This window comes from Notothenia rossii (assembly GCF_949606895.1).
Source record: "Notothenia rossii genome assembly, chromosome: 3".
Lineage (NCBI taxonomy): Eukaryota > Metazoa > Chordata > Actinopteri > Perciformes > Nototheniidae > Notothenia > Notothenia rossii.
This window is the reverse complement of record NC_136901.1, coordinates 5,911,818-5,938,673: the sequence shown is the minus strand read 5'-3', so window position 1 is coordinate 5,938,673 and position 26,856 is coordinate 5,911,818. Positions and strand designations below refer to the sequence as shown.

The 26,856-nt window shown below is 42.3% G+C and overlaps 1 protein-coding gene across 3 annotated transcripts in view; it reads right to left on the bottom strand.

The window, feature by feature from the left end:
* The window catches only part of pard3ba (par-3 family cell polarity regulator beta a), a 133,712-nt gene extending 108,629 nt beyond the window's left edge, over positions 1-25,083 (bottom strand). For 2 of the 3 annotated variants that reach the window (XM_079668318.1, XM_079668319.1), the window contains exons 1-2: positions 24,639-25,067; positions 18,335-18,436 (exon numbers count right to left, since the gene is read on the bottom strand). In XM_079668318.1, the coding sequence (XP_079524444.1) occupies positions 18,335-18,436; positions 24,639-24,755 (219 nt within the window). In that variant the 5' untranslated portion in view covers positions 24,756-25,067. Of the gene's footprint in view, positions 1-18,334; positions 18,437-24,638 lie in introns of all 3 variants that reach the window. The other variant, XM_079668320.1, reaches the window with a different exon arrangement.
* Positions 25,084-26,856: the final 1,773 nt, after the last annotated feature.

The window sequence follows — 26,856 nt, the reverse complement described above, 5'->3', positions numbered from 1 at the left end:
AGCCCAGGGTCTTCCAGATGCTTTGGGCCCCTGAGCCTGTTAGGCCTGTATTATAATCCGTGTATAACTTAGGGTTTAGAGAATAAAATGCTTTGTTTAAAATTAAAATTGAGTAAGCCGTTCCTTTAATATTATGAGATTTGCCCCCTGTTGTTTCAAAATACCATGGCGCGTGCACTACTAAAGAAGCTGATTCCATTCTCTCACTACAGATTAAATGTGAGCTATCAGCCGCTCACAGCATGAGAGGAAACCTTGGGAGAAGCTTTTATTTCAAAAAGGCACACAGTGGTTTAAGATTCAGTCCTTCACACACAGCTCCAACATGCTGTTTTGGAGGACCCCTCGGCCCAGGATGAAGAAAACAACCGGCTCCTGGTGTTTTTACTGAACACACCTTTTTCCCTCATCCCTCCTGACCGTGATTAGTATTCTAGGAAACAAATCGCCTTATTTTTCCTGCCACGTCTGCGGGGGGATATTGATATGGACCTGGGGAGCCTGCATGTCAACCACTGCTGAATAATGTGACCCCTTTGTCTCATTTACATACGACACACACACACTCACAAACACACTCTGATACCTGAGCCAAATACAAATGGCAGGAGCCTTCATATTGTCATGTTATGATCGTCTGTAAATCACAACCCAGCGTGTGTATCCAACGTGACCAGACTAGCTGGGGAAGGCTGTGTGTGTAAATGTGTGTGTGTGTGTGTGGAGCCAAGCGATTATCATGACACACATGAAAGCCATATACAATAACACGTGTGAAGCAGAGAGCGAGATAAACACTGTGTCTGTGTGGATTCTCGCGCACACACTGCCTAGGGCGCAGGGTTATAAAATGTTGGAATAAATGTGGCCTGAGGGGGACAAATGCAGTCTTATTTTACTCGATTTCATAGAAAGGCACCCACACATATCCTGTAATACTAGAACAAATTGTTATGTTGGTTTATTTATTAACTGAAGTTCCTATTCACAACGAATCAAGTGGTTTAACAATGAAGCCGTGAGCATTTATTTGTGTACTTTTCTACTGTAGTATATTTAAATTAATTTGCCGTAATAGTTGTTCACCTAATTTCCCAAGTATGCATCTCAGAAGCAATCTCGTCACCATGGATGTAAATAATGCAGGATATAAAATAAGGGCTCCACTCTGCCTGATGAATGCTACAGATGTGCCCTCAAAACACTGAAGGGACACGTTCAACAGTATTATGTTCAAGATAAAGTAGTCCCTGGTTGATACTGTAATATTTGTCCAGATGTTGAATTAATTCTTAAGAGGGCCTTTCCCGAACTACTCCAAGACAACTGAGCAACCTGTCTCCCTTGAGGAAGATCGGAGAAGTGGTTGAATCTGGAAAAAGCTTTTTGATGGAATGGGTTTTCACAGTGTAGTCATGTTAGGTAATGTTAGTATGAGTAACACCTGGGATAAAAAGGTTGTTATCCGAGGCGAAACACCATCACACAGCTAAATGAAGCCACAGAAGGTTACTTTAACAGATGCTTTTCAACAGTATCAAAATGTTTCATGATGGACAATCTGTGACTTGATCATAATCTCCTCACTGCCTTAGAGAAACTGGATCAAGCCATTGTTTACATATCATTTTTGCCCTTATAATGCAACATTATGAACAACAAAGCAGTGTTGATAGGTATGAGAGCTAGTTAGCTGTTAGCTAGCCCAACCACACATGGCTAATAACAGAGCTAACAGATGACGATTGTATTGAGTCACATAATAAGGTTTCTTCATAGAAAATTTGTATTGGGTGAATAGAAATTATTACTTTATCATAATGTGTTCAAATTAATGTTCTTAAGATTTTGATTTTTACAATTACACATTAATACAGTTATTTGTGATGTAACGTTTAGTTTTTTACATTGTTATCCAAATGTATTCAATATATATTAACCCTGCTGCTTTTTTTGTTTGTTTTTAACTTGTGGGTTTTACCATGTTTTGTCTAAAGTGTAGGTTTTGGTATTGTATAGTCTTCTGACGGTTGTGAATGAAAACATAAAAAATGGTATAGATATTATTACTGATAAGTAAATGTTCTGCTATTGTCCCTACACAGCAGGGTGTTGAGAAATGACCTCATGGTGTGAGTTTCCATACTCGATGTAACCAAGCCTGACCTTTGACCTCTTCTTTATGAGATCGTAAAAGAGGAAAAAACATATTTCTATACTGTGATCAATAAACGTGCACATTGTTATGAACGCTATTACTGAGATTGCTCTCGCGCAGGCTGTGAGAGCCAATCAGATGCAGAGCTTACATGCATTATAGTTCTTGAATGTCCAATAAGCAGGAAATGAAATGATCCGCGCTGCTGTAAACAATAGATTGTGTTTACATGTTGCAACTCACAGATGGAACAGTTGAGTGTCTTTAATAATTGATGTACTTGCTCAGAATTAATTAGCCAAATGAAGCATGTCCTGCATGGGATACACTCGGGAGAAAGTAGTACGTTCAGCATGGACACACACACACACACATATATATATTTATATATCCAATCAGGGATGTTCACGCACTGTATGATGCCATTATTTAAAAATACACACCACAGAAAAAACACAAATGGATTTGACAGTAAGTGGAAACAATCTCATACTTTACACAGTAAGAGGATGAACAGTGCCACCTTGCTTTAGTCTAACACAACTGCATGCTGGGAACACTCAAGCCTCAAGTCTTTACATAAGCATCAGCAACACACACACACACACACACACACACACACAACTCACAAACAAACACTTCCTCATTTCATCCGCTGTTACTAATCAACCCATTTTTCTTCTCCTCTCTCAACGCTGTCTAGAACGGCTGTGTGTGTGTGTGTGTGTGTGTGTGTGTGTGTGTGTGTGTGTGTGTGTGTGTGTATATGTGTGTGTGCAGTCTATTGAGATGCTCTGCTTTTCTGCTGTTGTCATTTATCTTACGACTGCCCCCCCACTCCGCCGTTTTCTCCCTCTCACGTTATTCTTCATTCTTTCTTTGAACGAGAGATGCATAATTCAGAAGCAGCGCGCAGAATCCTGACAGTAGTCTGGTAACCCAATCATCACACACACACACACACACACACACACACACACACACACACACACACACACACACACACACACACACACACACACACACACACACACACACACACACACACACACACACACACACACACACACACACACACACACACACACACACACACACACACACACACACACACACACACACACACACACACACACACACACACACACACACTTTATGAAGGTACAGGTCTACAAAGGCTATCTCAGACACCTGCTTTTTCAAGTGCTTAAATCTGAATCAGAGAATAAACCTCCCACTCTCAGTGTCCTGACTTGACGACAGGAAGTGAAAATATGTGTGTACGTTTCTACACGCACCATACCCACAAAGATTTAAACTGCAGTTTGCATTCAGCTGATGGAGCTGTGCACAAGAGCAAATACTTCCCCCGTATTGCGCGTCCTAAGCTTTGTGCATCTGGTGTTGTTTTTCTTTCTCTGAATTTCAAGCGGCTGAGGTGTGAAGAGAAAGCAGAGTCGAGTGTTTCCAGACAGAAAATATCCAATTCAACAAAGAGCAGATAAGATGTGTGGAGAATGGGTTTCTCCATGCTTGTAAAGCGTGATGAATATTGACAGTGCACAGGTACAAGGGGGGGTGAACTGTCAATTTTGGCTCTTGACATCCACGAGTTATGTGAGAAATGGCAATCAATTTGAAGCAAGGCGCATATTCCCCCTTTTAAATTCTCTAGCAGTTCATTGTAATTTGAGGCATTGAAGCTGCAGCTGGAGGCATGGTAAAGAGGTTTTGTTCTGCCTCTAAAGCTCTGGGTTTATAAAACAAAGTTAATGTGTTCATTGAAGTTACCGAAACTTGCCTTTTCTCTTTTTTTCAGCGAGGTGCAAAAATAGTTCACATTTTATTAATAGGTTTTCGGTCTCAATCTCAACGCTAAAGTCTTTTTCAATACGGCATAATGGTTATTTTTTAAATGATGGTCCTTTTTTGAGTAGAAGACACTAAACAGTAGGTACAAAATGTATACAATCTATGGTTTGAAGTAGATTTCTCCTTTGATAATGAAGCTACTCAGTATAGCACAAACAACTCTGCGGCCGACAGGCATACTTACATGGACTCAAGCATGTAGCAAAAACTAATCCATGTTCGAGGACTCAGAGTACACACACATGGGTGTTTCCAGGGCACCGTATTGGGGCCATCAGAGGAATGCTTGGCTAGGGTTATTTAAACAAGTAGAAAATTGGTTGTATTACCGGTGAGAGCGGGGCTAATCCTGCTTCTATTCCAGTCTGAATCTGTCCAACACACTACCAGATGTGGGGTATTACCTCTCAGCAACACACACACCTGGCTCTGGGTCTACACAGATACACTGTCTCCCACTAAAGAACTGAAGCACACAAACAGATCCAACTTGTCAGGCCTGTGGTAAGGGACTCCTTCAGAATAATGAATCATATACGGAGACATCACGACTTGAACCTCTAAATGTTTCCTTCTTTCTGTTTGAAGACATGCCAGTACTTCCAAATAGCAGCTAGTGCTTCCGCATTGAACATAACGTCCCTTTGATGCTCCTGACACTCGGATCCAAACACTCACACACCAAAGAATATTCCTCGGTCTGTTGCTGCAGTGGTGTAAGCATTTGCATTCATGCAAATTTAGCAAATGATGACCCAGATCTAACACTGCTTTCACAAATTAAAAATAGCACAGTCGGAGAAACATGGGCAGAAATATAAAAACGCAGTCCAATATCGAGGAGGAAAACATGATACATAATGGATCAGAAATATCGTTTTATGATGTGGATGTCATGTTTTAATGAAAGGCTATTCTTTATATTAGTTTTGTCATGTCCCTTTGTCATGTCCCTTTGTCATGTCCCCTCTGTCTTACTGTAATAAGTATTCCTCCTCTCGTTTCAGAACTCCTTGCTCCCCGCCCCTATGTGTCTCCTGTGTTCGTGATTAGTTTCCCCGCCCTGATTGTTTCCACCTGTTCCCCTCACCTTGGGTATATATTGTGTTAGCCCCCACCTGTCCAGTGCCAGTTCGTTTCTCATTCAGGACCACGTTCAAGCCTGCTCCATGGTCGTATCCTGTTTTCTCATGATCACGATTATTGCATCTCGTTTTTCCTCGGAAGAGTGATTTTGTGTTTCTTGTTTTTGTTAATTCCAGTAAAGTCTTTATTTTTGAACACCACCCGAGTCTGAGTCTGAGTTGTGCATTTGAGTTCATGCCTCTGAGTTCACCCCTGTGACAGTGGACAAGAACACACTTCCTCATTTTATCACAACTTAGATCAAGGATCAACTATGGGATGAACTATGAACAACACATATCCCATTGGTGCTGCTAGCTGTTAGTAGTATCCCTGTATGTCTGGATTATTCTCCCATTATACATTTAGTTTGTGTGAGAAAGATACTTTTGAAAGGCCACGTTTTTTGCATTTGTAGCAGCACACAGACTCAAATATGGAAATTGAAATGTGCACTGCTGAAAGACATCGTTTTTTGTTTGCATAATGAGGAATCTCATATGCAGTCGTTTTTTTCAGTTACTCTGATGGCAAAAAGGAAGCATGGAATGTGTGGCAAAATATTTTTATTGAAAAGAGCTTTCCACTTAAAAGGTAGGTAAGTTTGAGAAACCGGCTCGAGATACACTTTTTGTTATATTCCATGGAATGCTCTTAACATCCCGATAGCAATAAATATCTGAAGTGCTTTGACAAAAAATCCATAAAGAAATGTGATCAGTGGAAGCCGTAGCGCTGTAAAAAGCACGACCAATCATCTGAGCCGGCCCGGCTAAAATAACTGGATGGCCTACCTGCCTGTCAGCCTTCCATCTGTGCACACACTTATCTCGTGCCCTCATTGGTCATGTGCGCGTTCGTGTGTGTTGGAGGCGGGGCTCTGTAAGGGAGTAGCAGATTTCTTCCGGCTGTGTATTTTCAAATTCTAGCGCACTCGAGCTGGTTTCTCCAAAATTACCTACCCCACCTTTAATCTACCAAATATTTGAAAAGAAATGCAACCTATTTAAATATGCAGGCCTCTATAATAAAGTCAGTGCAGTGCAACATCCAACAGGTGATTCATCAATTGCATTAAAAAAAAATCAGATTTTCAGAGCATCAAATATTCTTGAAGTATTGGCTTTGGATTGTTTCCCCCGTCTATGAATAATTATTGACAATTTGGAAAGTTCTGTTTGAATTCACACTAAGTGTATGGGAGGAAATCACAGTTTTCCAATGAAAAGACATTTATATTGTGAGGAAAAAACAACCATACAGAACCCACAGATGACCACACACACAAACAAAGATAAAACCCAAGTAAAGGTAAAAAAAAAACTATTCTGCAGACCTCACAGACAAATTGTTGAGGCACACTGCCAAAAAGGTAAAGAGGTTCTTTGAGTTATATTTCACTCTTGCTCTCTGTGCGCGCGCGCACACACACACACACACACACACACACACACACACACACACACACACACACACACACACACACACACACACACACACACACACACACACACACACACACACACACACACACACACACACACACACACACACACACACACACACACACACACACACACACACACACACACACACACACACACACACACACTCTCTCTGTCGCATCAGCCACCATGATGGAGCATGTGTGCACACTCTCACATGGAAAAAAAGCGAGCCACCAGCTGAGGTATTGCGGTGTCGGCTCTGCGCGGTGAAAGGCCACATTATTATTTATGCACACTCATAAAGGGAGAGGGTAAACTCTTCATAAATCACACATGCCCGAGAGGCCGAGAGCGAGAGAAAGAGAAAGAGGGGGAGATGAGGGAGTGAGGGATATGTGTGACAGGGGCGCTCCAGGCTTCGTATTTCTCAGGCCCACAACACAAATATCAACCCGGCTCGTTCATCATTCCCGCGGCGTAAACACATCAGCGGTGGTTACACTGGTCCCCGTTCTGCATCTGTGGACATGACACATGCACGGGAACTCCCCCGGCTCGCAGAAAGTCATAACCTCCTCTCGCTCATAAGTGTGCATAAACATTCCCATATACACACACAAACACGGGGCGGAATCGCACACATGTTCCCGCTCTATTCCCCCCAAAAGTCAGAGCCGGAGCCAAATAATCAGCTTCCTTTTCCCTGTGGCCGCCGCCAGGCCAGCTGCTCCCTCCAACCTCCCCTCCCCTCCTCCCTCCTCCATCCTTTCCTCCCTCCCGGGATCTAACAGAGAAATAGGAGGAGTGATTAACTCAGAGCTGCGAGGCTCACCTGTGGCTCTCTCCTCCTCCTCTAGTCTCCATCTGCCCTCCCTCCACATTAGACTTTCATATCATACGTCACCTCTTTCTCGCCGCCTGTCGCCTTGCTTTTTGCTGTGGACAAGAATTGGCAAAGTGGAAAAGAAAAACGGTTTTTCCCATTCTAATTATTCACTCAAATACTCATTTATTTACCAGCTCTCTGTGGTGACCTAAAAGTGTTTTCCTGCCAGCTTCTTTAGGAGGTAAACATGCTTTCCATCCAGCTTGCTGATATATACATTACTGACATTCAGTACCCGCCGTTGCCATGGAGAGCTGACATCACTCACAGCCTAAAGGTGTTTTGGAGGAGGAAGAAAAGCAGATTTTTCCTGCACCCATCAACATATGTGTTCCTTTCAACACGCCTTATTAGATAGTTATTGACTCGACATCAGAGCCCGAAGTGGAGAGGTGGGATTTGTGCTGCGATACATGTCTGCCATCCGAACAAGAACAAAACACCAGCTGACAGCACCATCCGTCAGATTATAGAAAGGTGAGCTACAGGGCTGAGCGTTTGAGAAACGTCACACAGGAAACAGACGTGTGAGTGTGAGAGGTGTGAGTATACTGACAGTGTAAAGGCCCAGATACACGCCCTATTCGGAGTGGTGTGCGCCGCACCGTCGGGTCTTTTCTGCAGACCTGACGCCTTTTCTTGCCGATCGGCGTCGGGAACACCACCGGAAGTCGGACAAAGGGAAAACACTGATTGGCTGTTCAGCTAGCGAATCAGTGCATGAGAAGCGTTAACGGAAGTGAGGGAGGTAAACAAATGATTTAAAATGGAAGATGGAACACACACGGACGGCTATTTCACCTCATCGGTTTATAGAGCTCCGGTTCGTTCATGTTTTCAATGGACGAGAGTGAAAATGGAAAGAAAAACGCTATTTGTTGTTTGTTTATATCACGGAGTCTGTTCTTCTTCTCTGTCTTCCGGTTGTTCCGGTTGTTGCCTCTTTTGAAGGATGAATACACACTACCACCGCCTGCTGGTAAGGAGAGTTATTGCCACTCACGCATACGCAGTTCATACGTGCTCGGCTCGGATTTGCGGTGTGTTCCAGTGTGCGAAGTCGGCAAATACGCAGGAGAGTCCGGCGACGCAACAGTCGGTGTCGGCGACTTCTCAGGTGACTGGCCGGTGTATCTGGGCCTTAACTTGATAGAATAATGATGGAGACTCTTCTAATTAACACTTAATGCAATATAGACCGCATAACTGACAAAACAATTCATATAAAAAGGACATTTTTGTACAACTTTCTAGCGGTGCGTTTAATCCGGACTTTCCCGGTTGAAATATATTCACCAGCAAGACTCACATTTGACTGACTGTAATTGCTTCCAACAGGATCATCATCTGTGATGTGGACGCTAATAAAACTGCCACTCCTCCTTTCCATACGTCCCCCCCCTGTCAGATGGCTAATCATTCAAGTGGCCTATTCAGAAACATTATCGTCCACCGAGCTCCATTCATTAGTCCAATCAGTTCTGTGATGAGGCTGAGAGGCCGAATAACAACAATAGTGAGTGCATGGAAGTGTGTGTGCACCACAGTGGACGCAGATGCGGTTTCAGCTGTGTAATTGCACCCGAAATCATTAAATACTTAACCTAAATGAGTTGGATTCAGTGTTATGAGCATTTATCCACTAGTTGCAGGGAAATTGTACACACACACTTACTCCCACACACACACACACACGCCCCGGAGTGTGACTTTCTGCTGATTTGAGTTATTAGCAGTTGGAGTGAGCGGGGACTCTGCGAGCAGAGGGACAACACACCACACTTTCACACAAAACACACACTTCTAAATGCACTGGGGGCAATGTCATATAGGGAAACAGATGGTGTGAGAACGGTCAGGTCAGAGAGTGGATTTGCTGTAAACACGTTGATCTATAATATATTCATTTGCTCGATGGGATTAGCTTCTCTGCACACTGCACTGCCAAAATCTACTGATGAAGCGAATACTGACAACGAACACATCACAATGCTGCAGACTGTTTATATTTCACATTTCATGTCTAGGTTACTTTAAAGCAGCGTTTCTCAAAGTGTGGGCGGCGCCCCACTGGTGGGGCTCAGAGATGTGATAGGTGACGGGTCGCGAATGGACGCGATGAACGGGAGATTTATTTGGACATCAGGACGGAATCGAACCTGGGTCCTCGCGGGCGGTAGTGGACTATTACAGCCGGAGACTCGCAACGGCGGTGGACCTTCACAGCGGGCCCACCAGGAAAAGTCCCAAATCGCACGATGGCCAATCCGAGCCCCCCCACACACACACACACACACACACACACACACACACACACACACACACACACACACACACACACACACACACACACACACACACACACACACACACACACACACACACACACACACACACACACACACACACACACACACACACACACACACACACACACACACACACACACACACACACACACACACACACACACACACACACACACACACACACACACACACACGAAACGCTCTCTCACACACACACAACAGCGTTGCAGTCGGGAAGAAAAGCAATGTGGAGCGGCACCTCACCACTTCACAAGGAGTTTAACCGTGACACTTTTCGAAATCCCGTTTGTTTCCCCCCACTTTACAAATAGGCCTATGTTTATTATTATTTGTTAACGCAAGCCGTCATCGCCACGGAGGAGCACACAGCCTCTGTGGGCGAGCGAGACAGAGAGCGAGAGATACACCTTTATCTATTTAATATAGCCTAGAAATCATTCCAATGTGTGCTATAGGACGGTACAAAAAAAAAAACATTTTCAAAGGGGAGTGATTAGTAAAATATGCATAAATAAAAAGAAAGAATGCTAACTAGGTAACATAAGATAAGAATAAACTAGTTTAAATGATTTGTTATTGGTTTTGATCATATTCTAAAGATGTTTAGATTATTGAAAAGTATACTTCTCCCTTTCAGAGTGTTGAGAGCTGTATCCATAAATTCATTTTGTGCTCAAAGTGCACCAGATTGATGCATTTCACTTTAACATAAAAAAATAGTCTTCCCAGGGGAGCATGCCCCCGGACCCCCCTAGAGGAGGTGAGGTCCACCCCCAAATAAAGCAGGTTAAAATAATTAAATTGAATACATTTTCTTTTATTAAACACTGAAAACGGGTCCCACAGACCCAAACAGCAAACAAAGGTTAAAGGTCAGCATATCATAATGTTAAAATGTGCTAAATATATACACCGCAAAAAACTAAAAAAAACTAAAAGTAGCTCACGACTTGTTTTATTTTTTGAAAGTAGCTCTCATCCTAAAAAAGGTTGGAGACCCCGGTCATAGAACGATACATTTGACAATTTTAAGCTTGACCTACCATTTTATTGGAGCGATGAGGAACAGGTGAGGCTTGAAAAGGCCCACCTGTTCAAAGTGGGGAATGATGGTTTTCCCTTTCCTTCCCTAATCTTTTGGAACATTAAAGCATGTATACATGTCACAGTAAAGGCAGAAAATACAAATACATGTATAAACCTGAAAATTAGCATTATGTGTGTTTTTAAAAATGCATTCCATTACAATACCTAATAACATGAGGTATTGTATTTTGTTACTCCCCAAGCTCGTTCATGTGAAATGTTTTGGCGCAAAGGGATCACCATCTAATTTGAAACAGGGACTATGACACAGGTCGCCTCTCCCCATGCGTCATCTTCTCCTGCCGCTCTCATTATTTGCACAAGTTATTAGGAAAGGTGCACCTCTGGCCTCGGGACACACACACACATGTTCCTCGTGGCAGACCACAGACAGGTCAGGTTACATTCCGACCGTCTCACTCCATTAGGAGCTAATGGGTGGTGTGATGGTGACACGGAGGGCAGCGTGCAGTCTGTGATCAACACCAAAGGACGAGATCTGAGGCGGCGATGACCTCCTGTAAACCCTGGAAGTCACACACCTTCGCTAAGAAAACAGTCTTATCCCCGGCAGAATCCCCTGCTTGTGCTTCAGCGAACTGACAAATGACTTTGGAGAGGCGCCATCATTCAAAGTCGAAAGGTATGGCAATGGATCATCTAAGAGGAATTTAAATTCCAAAGTGCAGCTTTGTGAGAAACTTTAATGAAAAGCAGACGGCGAGGATTCCTTCTCCTTAAGCCCTTACCATGAGTCGTGATTACAATGAAACGGTGTTCGATGTGAGGGACGGGTGTTGTTAATTGAATATAATCAGATGAAGAGCTGTCAGATGGGGGAGGGGGGGGGGTTAAATCAAGGTCGAGGCTGTTGAGATATGATGAAATCAGCTCAAGTGACCGAATCCCGCCGGGCGAGCCGCTGCGGTCGCATCTGATCTGATGTGCCGGCGACAGAGATAATCTAACTTTATTCAATATACTGGAGAACATGTTAATGCATCACTGACATTCAACAGAATATATCAAAACACGAGGTGAGGACGAAGCAACGGGAACTCGTTTTACTTCCATTTAATTCAATAGCGCTGTAATACATCTCGTTTTTAAGAAGGTTATACTATTTATGAGCAATATACGCAACAAACTTCATGTTAAAGTCATAAACAAGTCTTTGTGTCAGAGACTTTTTGTTCTCACCACCTTCAGCAAAACAGACCCATAGGACTGGAACACACTTTTAATGTAAATGATTTGTCAATATGAGACATAGGTCTTGCAAACAATATTTAGAAATATGATTTCCCGTAATGAGAAGACAGGGGGAAAAAACATTTTCCATTATGCAGTTTAGTTTCAGACAATCAAATGCACGTTGCTCCGCATGTCTGCAGCCCCGAGGCTTTCAGCAGGGATGGCAACCTTAAGAAATAAATGTTCTTTTAAAAATAAGAGGCAGGAATAAAATCAATTAAGCAGACAACAGAAGGAACATAATGACTTGTTCCAGGTGAACTACAGCTGATTTATTCTGTACTGCTGGCATGTTCAGAATCCATAAGATTATAATTCATATTCAGACAGAGACACAGGTAAAGACGTGTGGGTCATGATAGGAACGTGAAGAGGGTATGGATTATGACCAGGGCGGGATATTTGGACATCTGAAAGAAATTGATAAATGGCTTTTAAACCAAAATACATCTATTTGTCTGCTAAGTGCTCCCAGGGATAAGATGCCTTTACAGTTCTTATAGCGGACTATCGAGGATATTATATAGCAACCAAACTTGTATTTCATGCACTGACTAGTCACTCAACATTCCCATCTTATACGTCTTGAAAATCCCTTTAAATATAGGTTTCTCTTCTTTTAATTCACATTTAACGGTTACTTTCCCTTCTCTGATATGCTTGAAAGCACTTTGAATAGCCATTGTGCACGAAATGAGCGATTGAAATAAACTTGCCGTGACATTTTCTAATCAGCGCACTTGAACCCCGTGCTCCCGCTCATCACCGGCCATTCACGGTTATGAGAACATTCAGATGCCAATCAAACGTTCCTCGCCGCGGCGGTGAGCGAGGGGAACGGAGGTGAGGGAGCGAGATGTCACCGAGCGCCAAAGGCTAATCAGCACGTCGGCGCCTCGCAATCACCAGCCATTCACTAAACTTTTTCCGCAGCGCGTTCACACGTTTTAAGTAATGCCTTATTGCCGCCTGTCAGAGGGTCTGACATCTGACATGTAATAAATGACTTCAGGCAAAGCCACGTCGCTTACAACAGCAAGTCTCTGGAGCTGCTGGGAATAAAAACTACTGCAGCTTCATTTCACTGGACTTCCCAAGGCCATATTTGGTGTTTTTGAAAGACTTACAGTTATGTTAGGATATATTGTTTCCTACCAATATGCATCGCGTTACTTTGTGTAAAGAAAAAAGTGAAAAACTTACGATATCAAAGATTGCATACAGAAGTTTGAAAAGTGTTGCATTCGTAGTGCCAATTTCACATGCCTTAGTTTGAGTAATATAAACTAAATAGGGTGGAAATAGGGTCATTATTCAAAGAGGTGTCATTTCCTCTTCAAAGGATGTGAAAGATGGTCAGGAGCGCAAACCTACTTTAAATATCATATCTTTCCATGAGACGGATTCATCTTTCTTTTCCGGCTCTGCGTGCTCCACTCTGACATGTAAGCACGCAGGAGAGATGGATGATGGGAGATGTCTTCGGAATCAAGCGTTGACATTTCAAAGCCAGATCAGCATCCTGGAGTAAAACTTTGTCCGTATATCCGTAATATAGATATCTGTAGCGCATACTAATGCAAATACTCCATCATATATCTGATTGTACATATTACGGTAATTACTGTACTGTATTTTTAAAGCAATATCTATTCCTGAGTCCTGACGTCTTTTGTAATTAAGAACCATTTTAAATCATATTTATTTATTGGCACTTTTTTAATGTTCATCAAGAAGGCACAATATTGTTTGTTGCTGGGACCAATACAGACAGAAGGGAGAGTCTCTCCATCATCATGCTCACATTGGTTTGCAGGCTGCTGGGCGTTAAATGTACATTCAAAGTGAATCGCCACTAATCAAAACTATTTCATAAGAAAGAAAAATGATTATCACAAAGCAGCCGTTCCAGCTGCCAGAGACTGCACGGGATATTCACATAGGCTCAGTGATTAAAGAGGGGCTAATTAAAGAGAGATGGAGGAAATCATTCCAGTTATTCTATCCATTACAATTCCCATGAAATTAGATTTCTCGTTTGGCTGCATGGGACGGAAGGTTGACTTTTTCTAAGTGTTATTTTCCCCCCTTTGGAAAACAAGGTCCGTGTGTGTGTGTGTGTGTGTGTGTGTGTGTGTGTGTGTGTGTGTGTGTGTGTGTGTGTGTGTGTGTGTGTGTGTGTGTGTGTGTGTGTGTGTGTGTGTGTGTGTGTGTGTGTGTGTGTGTGTGTGTGTGTGTGTGTGTGTGTGTGTGTGTGTGTGTGTGTGTGTGTGTGTGTGTGTGTGTGTGTGTGTGGAATGAGGAGTGACAGTCCACTTATGAGGAGATGTTATGCACCCCGACTTTAATTCCCAGTCTGGAAGAGACCGGTGTGACGAGAGAGGACTCTCACACGTGTTAAATATTCAAATTTCAGCTGCATGAGGGTGAAAGGAGAAGCATGAGGGGAGATGGCCTTCTTATCAAACACCATCTGTGTGGAGTTTCAGTGCAAAAACTCTCCAGAGAGCACAGCAGCCATGTATAAGGTACATATAAGGGAGGGCTCGGCATTTGAAAGCTGGTTTTAAGTTGATGTTAATGGCATGCTTGCATTAGACAGCCCACCTGACAGCTCCTGTGTGCGCTGGAGAGGTTTGGGAGTAATGGCCGCGGCTAATGCAGGATCCCAAAGGACTGTGAATGGGAGAGAGTGACAGCTCTGGTCGCGGTAAATGGGCCGATGTGAAAAGGTAAAGCACTACATCTGTTAATAACTCCTTTTGAAAAGCGGGAGAGCGAAAGAGACGGGGGGGCGAGGGCGAGACAAGAGAAGAATAGGTAAAAACAACAGATGGAAATGTGGGATTTTAGCAGAAATAATACCTGAGAAATCTACATAATTCGTCGAACTCATGCAAAAATCCTGTATATTTAATATCACCAAGGACACGTCGCTCACACTACTATTACATACAAAAAGGCATGGGACATGAAATAATTGGGATGGATGTTATTATGGTATCATTATGAAAATATTATTAAAACCCAATGTTTTGTCAAAAAGCAAATATTTAAATTGAATCAAAGAAACAAACACAAGTGGATGAGAGCCAGTTTGTTTTTTCTCAGAATTCTGATTTTCACAGATATCCAAAAGTTTGAAGTTCCCTACGATCATCTCTATGTGATTGTTTTCATTCATCGCTGATCCTTTATTCCCTATCTCTACATTCTAGTCCATGATGGCGGTGTGTGGAAAAACACAGATGTACTGACGGAGGATACAGCAGGTTAACTCGTCTCTAGACTACAGCGATTTGACCGAAACAGCGTGACAAAAAGGGGATGAGATCTATTAGCTGTTATGTCTGCCCACTTCTCCTCACCATTAAAGTAGTGGGGTTTCTGACAGGTCAATGACTCCAACTGCCTTCTGAGAGCTGCAGGCCACACACACACACACACACACACACACACACACACACACACACACACACACACACACACACACACACACACACACACACACACACACACACACACACACACACACACACACACACACACACACACACACACACGCACACACACACACACCCTGAGTAAAGGGTCAAAGTAGAGGAGAGTATAATTGACTGAAGCGTGCCCTGATCTCTTTATACTGTGTGTGTTGTGTGCACACCTCAGCCAACACCCCATGGCCTTCTTCACATTCATCAGATGTATATTAATATTCATGAGGAGGCTGGTGGCCGGTGGCTCGAGACGGGGTGCTAATGAACGCAGTGTGTGTGCACGTTGGTGTGTGTGTGTGAGTGTGTAGATGCAGGGGGCAGAACTGTAATCAAATCACGACCCGCCCCTCCATCTCCGCCCTCATCAACCACCAGTGGCGCCCCTTCCGTTGAAGCTAACATGCTACGCTACACGTCTGCCTGTGGTTTTGAGGACAGAGGTGTGTGTGTGTGTGTGTGTGTGTGTGTGTGTGTGTGTGTGTGTGTGTGTGTGTGTGTGTCTGGTGTGTGTGTGTCTGTAATAACGGTCGTGGGCTGGCCCAGATAACTCGCGGCTAAGCTAACCACTAGGCGTACAAATAGCTCACCATTATCTCTCATTAGCATCCGCGGCTAACACAGGGCCCATGCTGTGCGGTGGAGGGCCCTCACAATGGGACCACTCCTGTATGATTGATGGTGGAACAGCGTCGGCCACAATAACAGAACAAAAAAAGGAAAGAAACACACTGCAGATAGAATCGGTGCTGCGGGGGAAATAAAAACGTAGACAAACAAAGGGAAGTTGGACTAATCAAGAATGCCAGGCACAGCTCATTAATCTACGAGAGCCCGACACTGGAGATAAATCGTCAGGGATCACGTGCGCTCGTCCTATCCCTATCTTTTCATCAGCGTAGGAAAAACAAAAGGATAAAATGAGGAGTGAGATGAAAGCGGGCGGGGACGGCGTTTGGAGAATTGGGTGAAGAAGCGGAGTGAGTAAGAAACAAAAGGTAAATGAGACTGCTTGGTTAAAGAAGAACAAAAACACAGCTGCAAGAGAAACAGAGCCGACGTCAGGGTTACTTGTTAGTATTTGATCAAATGCCGGAGCGGGATTTGATCTGTGACACTTCATCATCACTGCTGCTGAGAGAAAGCAGGCCTGGGTCGGGGAGAAATGAGTCATTAAAATCTCCCCCTATGCACAAATAGGACGCAGATCTCATGATTATACTTCCACCATCCCAGAAAATAGAGCTTCTGTTCTTTGTGATTGCAAAAAGAAATATTTTTTTCTCCACCGTTGAAGATTTTACACATCTATTATTTAGTCATGTCCCCTTTTTCAGAAAGAGTCCTACATGCACACTCATAAACACACACACACACACACAACACACTATTGTTCATGCGGCTTAAAACACCAATTGTTATTGCGTGCTACAGAGGCGGCTGAATATTCCATTTCATTTGGCCTTCTTGCTGACTAAGTGTTGATAATTCATAATTCGCCGGGGCCCGGGGCTTATGAATATGGATTTTGGGCAGTTTATTAGCACATCTTATGAATGCATTATGGGAAATTAGCAAGAGGAATGAAATGTGCACTTTATAGAAATTGGGCCACAGTGTGTGTGTGTGTGTGTGTGTGTGTGTGTGTGTGTGTGTGTGTGTGTGTGTGTGTGTGTGTGTGTGTGTGTGTGTGTGTGTGTGTGTGTGTGTGTGTGTGTGTGTGTGTGTGTGTGTGTGTGTGTGTGTGTGTAATGAATTTCAACTCCCAACCTAGTTTTGTAAAGAAACATCAGTGCTTTTTCGCAGAACTTCCCCTTCTCTTGATTCGTTTTAAAATCTGAAATGGTGTTCTTTCAAGTATCTCGGTAAAAATGAACATGACAGCTAAATCACACAGCGCCGTCACCACTCACACTCTTGCTTTCTGAAGAACCAGAGGGAAGCAGTGGAGAAGAAATAAGTTAATTTTCTTACCAGGCATGCACGGAGCAAAGCAAGCTGCAATCAAACCCAATCTTTTTTTTTTTTCCAGTTACCAAAAGCTACTTTGTTCCATTTGGTGTTTAGCTGATTTCAAACAGCCAGTGACAAGCTAAACAACGTTTGGATTTGCTAAAAACGTGTTTATTGGACATCCTGTCATGCTGCCAGGCTGGAGACTTTACAAGCGGAGTCAATATAAATCCGCTAGCAGACTCAGGCTAAGAATGACAGATCCTGTGCTGTAATTTAGCGTGCCTCATAGCAGGTAAGAACAATCAAGAAACAGCTTGCTATCCGCAGCACTGCGCACGTTGTTATGCTAAGCTGTCCAACCATGAGACGCAGATGTCTGTCAGGTGTCAACACGTCTGAGAGAGTGTAGATGAACCGGATACAAAAGTTAACTTTGCAGTGTTTTGACACAATGAAGCTAACATTGTGGCAATTTAGAAAAAAAGATAATTTAGACTAAGATTGCAATAAGACTCACAAGACTGGAAGGGATTTGAAATGTTCTAATCACAATTCTCATTATGATTAAAAAATATAGTACATTATTATGGTTTGATTTTTAAGAGGATCTGTACTAAACAAATATGTTTTGGTGAGTCTGTAAAAAACATTTATAGGCGGGGATATCTCTACTGCTCCACAATACAAGTATAGTGCTTCCTGCTAGCACGTGGAGTCCTCCTCACCTTGTCTCTGTCCTCCACCAGATCACTCAGCAGGTCGTCCATGTCCAGGATTCCTCCCTCCATGTACTCCAGGTGGTGCGTCCTCACTTCACTCTCCCCATGCTGCACACAAACGTAGCAAGGATTAGAAATTCACCAAAAAACAGAGCATGTTGAATTGCCAACATAATGGATTTAATTATGAAATGAACTACAAAAATCAATGATATCCGAGTTGGAGTCCAAATGTGGCAAAAAAACATTCATACACACCACAAATAACAAAAGGACATTCATATATTTTATATTATATTTTCTAGAGATACACTATAGACATATATCCTTCTAGTATTGATATGAATACATTTACTTTATTTGTATTTAATTGTATTTGTACTCATGTGCAATGCCTTGGCAACATGCTGTACATGTAATCTACTCTAAAAAGGTATTTATTATTGCTATACAGTACAGTAGTCACAGTAACTAAGTACATTTACTTCACGTAAACAATGTCTGATCCATGTGATTCGCTTCTGCAGATTTTTTTCACACCTATGATGTTAAAGTTTGTTTTCACTATAGCACACGGTAAAAACAACTTGGTCGATGTGCTTCTCTGGGATTCCATGTTTACAACAATTGTGACACAAAGCTGACAGTCAGTCAACATAACAACCACACATAGGTCCAGGTTCCCGTTTGTTTGGCAGGTAGAGCAACAGATGACCTACATTACACTGCACATACACAACATGGCGTTTACAGGAGTGTGAGAGGGAGGAGAGGAACGTTTCCAGTTCTGCTGCTCCGTGGGGAGCGGTGGTGGTGGGCACATTCCTGGCCAGTTTCACTGTCACCGTGCAGACAGAGGTCAGTGAACACACCCCGCAGAACAGGAAGTACCCCGGTCTCACTCTCCACACATTGTCAGAGCAAACAAGGACTTTTGACTGACCTGCAATCTGAAATCTGTGTGCGAAACCGACAGAGAAGTACATGAACAATAGCATCTTCCCTTTTTGTGCTGGACTCTATTGTTTCAATTGCTATGCAGATCTCCAAGAGACATTACACTTTAGCGTGATCAAATATGAAAACAAAGAGAAACTGAATGATATTCCAACCTCCTGGATCGGCCGCACAATTTCTATTAAAGCTATTTCTAGATTAAAAAAATTGGACAATGTGTGCAGGAGAGAATGGCCCATTAGGATCTGCCCATACCAATAAGCAATCTGTCCGCAGCAACACAAGACAGCATTAGCAGCTAGATTAACAGCTATGTGTAAGCCTCGGAGGAGCGGAATGAGTTTGGCTGAGACCCAGCGAGAAGCGCATGCTGTATCACTGAGAAGAAACGCTGTCAATGGGCCAGGGCCGCTCAATTAATCGCGATTACGATTATGGCTTGCAACGATTACGAAAACACCGTAATCGAAATAAAATGATTTTTTTTTTGTATTATTACTTTTTCTTTTATAATTTTTTTTTTTTGGGTTTTCCAGTTGAATTATACTTAAAGTTCAGGGTAATCAACTGCTCAAAATATACTGTTCACATTTTTTTTCTCCAATAAATGGATGTTTTCAAAGTCAATGAATAATCGCAATTACAATTATTGACCCAAATAATCGAGATGATCATTTTTGCCATAATCGAGCAGCCCTACAATGGGCTCCATCTTGCTTCGCTGCTTCCCAATGTGAATTATGGGGCACACGAAATAAAAAGGGTGTTTGCCTTTCACAATGGGCCATTCTCTAAAAACAAATGGTTTGGAGAGTCTGGGATTTCAATCACAGGAATAAAGCCAGAGCCTCCCTTTCTTCAAAAGAGGTCAGGATGCCAGCGCCAGGAGCTGGGAGAGATAGAGACGCAACTACAAACAGCAGATTTCACACAATGCTACAGCAGGTTGATTTGAAGATTACTTCAAAGATCTGGAGCCAAGGGCATCCTCTCCCTGGAAAATCTGTCAAGGGAATATTAGTAAGGGTCTGACGAAGAAGGATTATAGAGACAGCTCCATGATGGCTTTCTTCTAGACGGTTTAACACTCAGATAAAAGTTAGCTACAGTCAATTAGCTCATAGCCCAATTTCTAAAAAAACATTATCTGGATGCTACCATTTGATCACAGGCTTCAGACGAGGTGTTAATACACAGTTATACTGCAGATCTCAGGGGGGACATTTGATAGGTAGACATCTCGGGGAATCTTCGGTAAGGAAGGCAGAAAATAATAGTCTTAATGGCTTTTTTTTTTTAATTGCTTTGATTCTCCCTAAAGAGGCTGTTTTATAAGCTTTACTTATTTTAAATTGTCCAAGCAAGGAGTCACCTGTAGCGTCTTGAAATGCAGATTCAGAAAGCAGGCAGACAGGTAGCTACACAACCTTTGAAAATAAAACAATAAGCTTTAAACTGATCTGACTTGAACAGACAAACAAAGAGTTAAAAGATGCTATTATTAGATTCAGGATTGTGACATCACAGAAAGAACTCAATTCAAAACTGCTTTATTTCTTATACTGATGACTTAAGGTGGAGACGTTGAAACCGGTGGAGCACACATGTAGCTACCCCTGGTGACAAAGTATTTACACACCGCCAGAAAAACTGGTCCAACCTGAGCGACTGCCTGCATTCCTCTTTCTCACTGTCACTGCAACAGTATGTGTGTGTGAGTGTGTGTGAAAGCGCGGTAATTGGCTCTTTTGTGGCAGCACTGACACAAACACACACACCTTAATGAAATAAGAGGTATTTTCGTATATTTCGAATTAAAACAAAAACAATGCTTGAAGTGTTAATTAGCATCACCTCTGGCATACACACTCTCTTTCTACCTGCTGATGAAAAGGGATGAATGTATGAAGGAAAGTCATCTCTATATAACGTCCCTCATTGTGTGTTCCCATGACATAAAAAACAAAAGGGGCCCGTCCGTCAACTCTGAGGAGAATTACCGTGGAGTAAATTCCCTAAGAATTACACCATTAAGCCCCCCCACCATTCAAAGACATATCTCTTCTTCTTCTTCTTCTTCTTCCCCCTCTCTGGTGAACAAACATGACACCACTCGAGAACAGTGGAGCGATTAGTGGAGCTAAATGCAGAGGGGCTGGTGTTTCACACTTTGATCCTTAGAAGAATGTGTAATTAAACAGCTGCAGGAGGACGGAGGGGACCAAGATGTAATGTCTTTAATAAACGTGTAATAGTTGGTCTGAGTGAAAGGAAAGGACGACATCGACCGTACTCACGTTCTACTATCATCAAGTGCCAACAATAACTTAACATCAATTATAACAAATTATTTAAGCACCAATCGGATGTACAGTGTGATATCTTATTAAATACAATTGCTATTTTACTGTTATAATAAACCATGTATTAGAGCAGCTGCTTGAGTCATTTCTTAAGAAGAACATTTTAAAAATATCTGATGCCAGCTTCTTAAATGTGAATATGTTCTGGTTCCTTCACTCCTTTATCATGTAAACATGCATATAGTTGATGAATAGACAAATCAAGACACTGTTTTAGAAACACTGGTCCTAATTTCTTCACACATTTCTTTTTATTGACAATAAAGTAATCGATTAATCTGGAAAATAGTCTGCAGCCTCACTATGTTAACATACTGTTTTGTTAACGAGCTGTCCGCATGGATGGCATTAACTAAAAATGTTTGTTCTCTGTAAAGGAGAACTGCACACAATAACATCTGCTTTTCACTGCCATAATGTCTGCCAAGTTCAAAGTCACAGCCCAGCAGGAATCTGTCCAGCTGCCCTTCAGCTAAGCAGTGAACGCCTTCTGGCCTGAGGATGCTGCTATGTAGCCATTAAGATTAAGAATTGTCCTTCAGGGTATACAGTTGACACAATATCATTTAACAGCCAGGTCTAAAACAGAATGAAACAACATCAGGACAAGAAACAGCACGTTCGAACAGTCACAATTGCTTTTTAATAGACGAGTTCTGAGTTGCATGCACACCGGACCACTCCTCGCACTCCCACAAACACAGAAAGTGCAGTCAAATAGTATAATGCGCTGTCAGGTGTCAGCACAGATTCGGTACAGGGGCTTAATCTGCACTGAACCTGCACAGAGTGACCATGAGACAGATACAGATACATCCTGCTGTTTCCCCTGAGAATGCACAACTCTCACAGTGCATGCTGGTCCCCCAGGCTACAAACCTGCCTGAATAAAAGGGTCCAGTCAGCTGTTGTTCCACTTCTCCACTCCTGCAACTGTTCACCATTAACTTTATCTCAGTTTAGAGGAAGACGGCTGAAATGATGTGTCAGAATACATCCACAACAACTTGAAAGTGTATCATTGATCAAGCAGAAAGGCATTAACATTTGCTGGGTTCTGTATCACAAATGGGAACATTTTCAGTTTACAATATTTGTAAATCAAATATCTTTTGGGTTTTGTATTACGTCTGACTGAAGTTTGTTATATTCCGGCAATTTATAAACTAAACATCTAATGGGATACAGATGAACTATATTGAGCAATTATATGGATTACAGGTAATAGTTTAAAATCAAACTATAACTTAGCACCTCTGTTGCAAATCTTTACACAACTTCCACAATCAGCAGTGAACAAATAATTAAACTATTTTTGACATCTTTCATTAACGTCATTATATCATGAACGCTCATATTTTACAAATCCCTCTGTATAACGAGCCATAGCCTAATTTGCTGTAAGCAGAGGCTTTGATTTTTTAACAATAGCATGTGAACATGTAGTCACATAGCTGAGATCAAATTCAAAAACCTGCTAATTACGAAGGTGTTCATTCCAGTACTGAAATGTGCAATCCTGTTCCCGATGCACACGGTTATAAACCAACACTCACAAACACACATTCCCGGTGATTACACCCAGGTTTTTGACACTGTCCCTGCTGTCAGCGGTGAGCAGAGAGTGGAGAAATATGTGGCTAATGTGGGCGCTAAGTGGATTCTGCTGGCAGGTCGAATTTATTTGGTTCTTTCTGGCAGCTCCACAGCTGGACTGTCCTCATGATCCTCTATTAAGAGAAGGCACCAAACTGCTGAGTCAGGGGCTCCTAATTAACATGCTCCGTGAAAAGCAATCAAGGGCCCCGGTGCATTTTAATCAGGCTCCCACATTTGGCCTACTTGGGCTTGTGCATCGCAGCGTGTCTGGCTGAGGATCAACGAGTGGGCATGGCTGTCAGTGAAGCAGAGACGTGACAGCTCAGGGGACAGCGAGCACCATGAGCTCCTACATGTGTGTGTGGTTTTCTAGGTGTGTGAGGAGGCAATCCATCCAGCCATACAGCCACCCAATCGGGCCTTCCATTCCTTGGCGGAGAGGGAGGGGACGTGGGCGGGCTGAGATGGGGACCAGCCAACCGATAAGAACCGGACCTGTCACCAATCCTAATTCCCAATCACTCACAGGACAAAGCCTCCTGTCCGCAGCGCACATCCTCAACTGAGCCCACATTGAGGACATCAAACAGTAAACTTCCACCTGCCCGCCGAGATACTGGGGTTTAAACAGCGAGCTATTGTACAGGTGGACAGCACATCCTCACAGAGACACATCAGTACCCTATCACGCTGGGACAGCATGCACATACAAGGCGGCTGATTAATAAAAGGTCAGTTCGGCAGGATGATTAATGTTGTAGTGATTGCAGCATCAGGGAGCTGGAGGTGCACATCTGTGTGTATGTGTGGGACATTCAAAACAACGCAAAACAAAAGTCTTATTACACCAGCAGTTATTAACATTAGGTGATCAGTGCATTATCCTACATTTCCCAGAACTCCTTTCAACTCCCATCAGAACAGGTATATGAACCCAGTGCATCCATGTTTGTTACAGTACGCTTGGTTGCATTGATGCTTTTTTCTACCAGATGTGACAATTGACTGCAGCTGCATTGCATTCTGGTCAATTGAGGCATCTTCTGTTATAGTTTTCTAATGTGTGGTTGTTTAAAACATGCAAAATGATACTTATATAAACTCATATTAAATGATAAGTTTATAACTTATGATGACACGTTTAGGTTTAGGAACAAAGTAAGTAATTATCTCAATCTTAAAGAATATTGGATGCTAATTTAAGCTAGTAGCTAGCTCCAATATTATTAAGATAACCCACACTGATCACGTGACACACACCTGAAAAGGGTTTTAGAAGCTAACGTTAGCTAAGAAAGTGTGTTGAAAGTATATTTTATGTCGGAACACAGCAACATGGAGTGAAAAGAAAGCCACGAGGAAATGTTAGTTGAGTGTAAAGGTGTGTTTACCTGCTCCACAACTCTGCGGTATCTCCTCGTTGCTTGCTCGGTTAAATCCCGCACGTTCCACCCAGCTTTACAGGGAACCACCACCGAGGTGTCCCCAAAAGTAACCGTCACCTTCATAATGCCTGCAAATGTGTTTTAGAAAATGTATTAAGAAATTAATCCAAGTTTCGGTAGTCTCTCAACCTGCTCCTTGCTCGAGGAAAGTGACACCTGTCAGTCGAAACTGGAGCAACAGGTGTCTCGGTTCAGGATGATATCCCGGTGTCTCGAGTCCGCCTTTATCCGAGCTAAACATGTGTTTAAAATCCGAGTTTACATCTTATTTGACTCCTTGTATTTGGGATAAAACTCGAGTGTGACTTTCTGTCATGTTGAGCCGTGCGCTGCGAGCAAAACAAACTGAGCGAGGAACCCGGAAGAAATCACAGCCACTGGAAATCCAGGAAACTACATTCCCCAGTGATACTCCACCACCCTTTTAATTAAAGCAACTGAACTTGTCTCTTAAAGATAATACCGTTATTGTATTATAGTTTAGTTTTATCACACATTAAAACAACTCTATATATTTAATGTAGTTTTAATACAAAATAATGTATGACAAATCAAAAACACATTTTGAATTAAATTAAACTAAATTACATATTTTACTTATTTTTCTACTATACCTGCTTTTGCCCTTGTTCCCTCAGTTTATTAATTTCTTGAGTGGTTGTATTTTATTCATTTTATTGACATATAATAAGGACATTTTTGCATTTGAACAAATGTAATAATACATGAAATTAGTACAAAAAATGTGTTAAGGAATTACAAGTATTGTGGAATGCCATATTAAAATCACTCACTTTTAAAAAAGGGCATTTTACATGATTAACTTATAATACTTCCCTTGATGCCATATTTTTATCTACATAATCCTGTAAAATCCTATTATTTAAAAAAAGAAAAACGTTTGAGTTCATCTGTCCACATGTGCTTGCAGAGGTTTGTATTATCGCAAATCTTTTTCTACTCGAATGCCCCTGTGCTCACAGACACCTCTGCTAACACATCACACACACTAATTACCTTACCATTATCGTCTGTCATTTGATGTCATTAGGTGTTTTGTGAAATTGCCTGTATGGATATTAATGGCCACTGACACGCTCCCTTGCCTTATTCCCGCACATTGTTTGGTTTTTGCTCTCGGGAATTTCCTCCCCATCAAACTAGAAAGCCACCGCGGCAGATGGATTCATAATTGGGACAGGCAATTATTTCCACTGCAACTGTAATTCACCCGAAATGTACGGAACGTGACAATGACAGCCTCTTTAGCGCCCTGTTTCATCTCACTCCTCTCACAAACAAGGTGAGTGTGTGAGAGGTATGACGGATAGGAAGCAAACAGAGAGCAAAAAAAGAAGATGATCCATAATTAGCCAATCCTACAGCGACTTTGTCCATAATCCCCGGACTCTGGTTTTTAAGAGAGAACATAATGTCATACCTGGTTTAACAGTGTATTCGCAGAGCCATTGAGAGTATATGATGCTTGTTGTTTCCCCCCGCAGCGTGATAATGTTGTTGCTCAGCACTTGGCTGCACTCAGTGGAACATGTGTGTTTCCATACAACATTAATAAATCCCTATATGAACTATTGTTTTAAGCTCTCTGTTTCCTGTCCTTTACAAGATATCATTATCCATAGTCCAAACTGTTGGTTAATAAAACGCTCTCCGACAGCTTCAATTGTTGTCGGTAAAAAGTTGGTCTCTCATAAACTTTCCATGCTCACCCGCAGGTTATAAAATTACATATTTAAGTCCCTTCCTTGAAGCTGCACTTGGCGACTTTGCACTTCAGCCGCTATGAGTGCCGCTGATTGAAATGTTGAAAGTTTGGAGGACTTTTCTAACCCTGAAATCATGTCAAGTGGCACCAGTAAGCTGCATCTAAATATATTCTCTGGAACAGCGGGGGTAGAGGCTGGAAACAATATTTTGGATAGTGTTGAAGAGGCCTGATTGTGTATGTACTTTTGCAGTCCTTGGAAGAACAAACACTCTCCATAAAACTCTCGGCATTTTGCGGAGTTACAGACAGGTAGGACAACACAGGTCCACAACCAGAATGTATTGCAGTTATATAAAATGTCATGCATTTAAAGAGGCCCTCTGATACTCATTTTCAGGTTCATATTTGTATTTTGTGCCAAACCAACAGACTGTA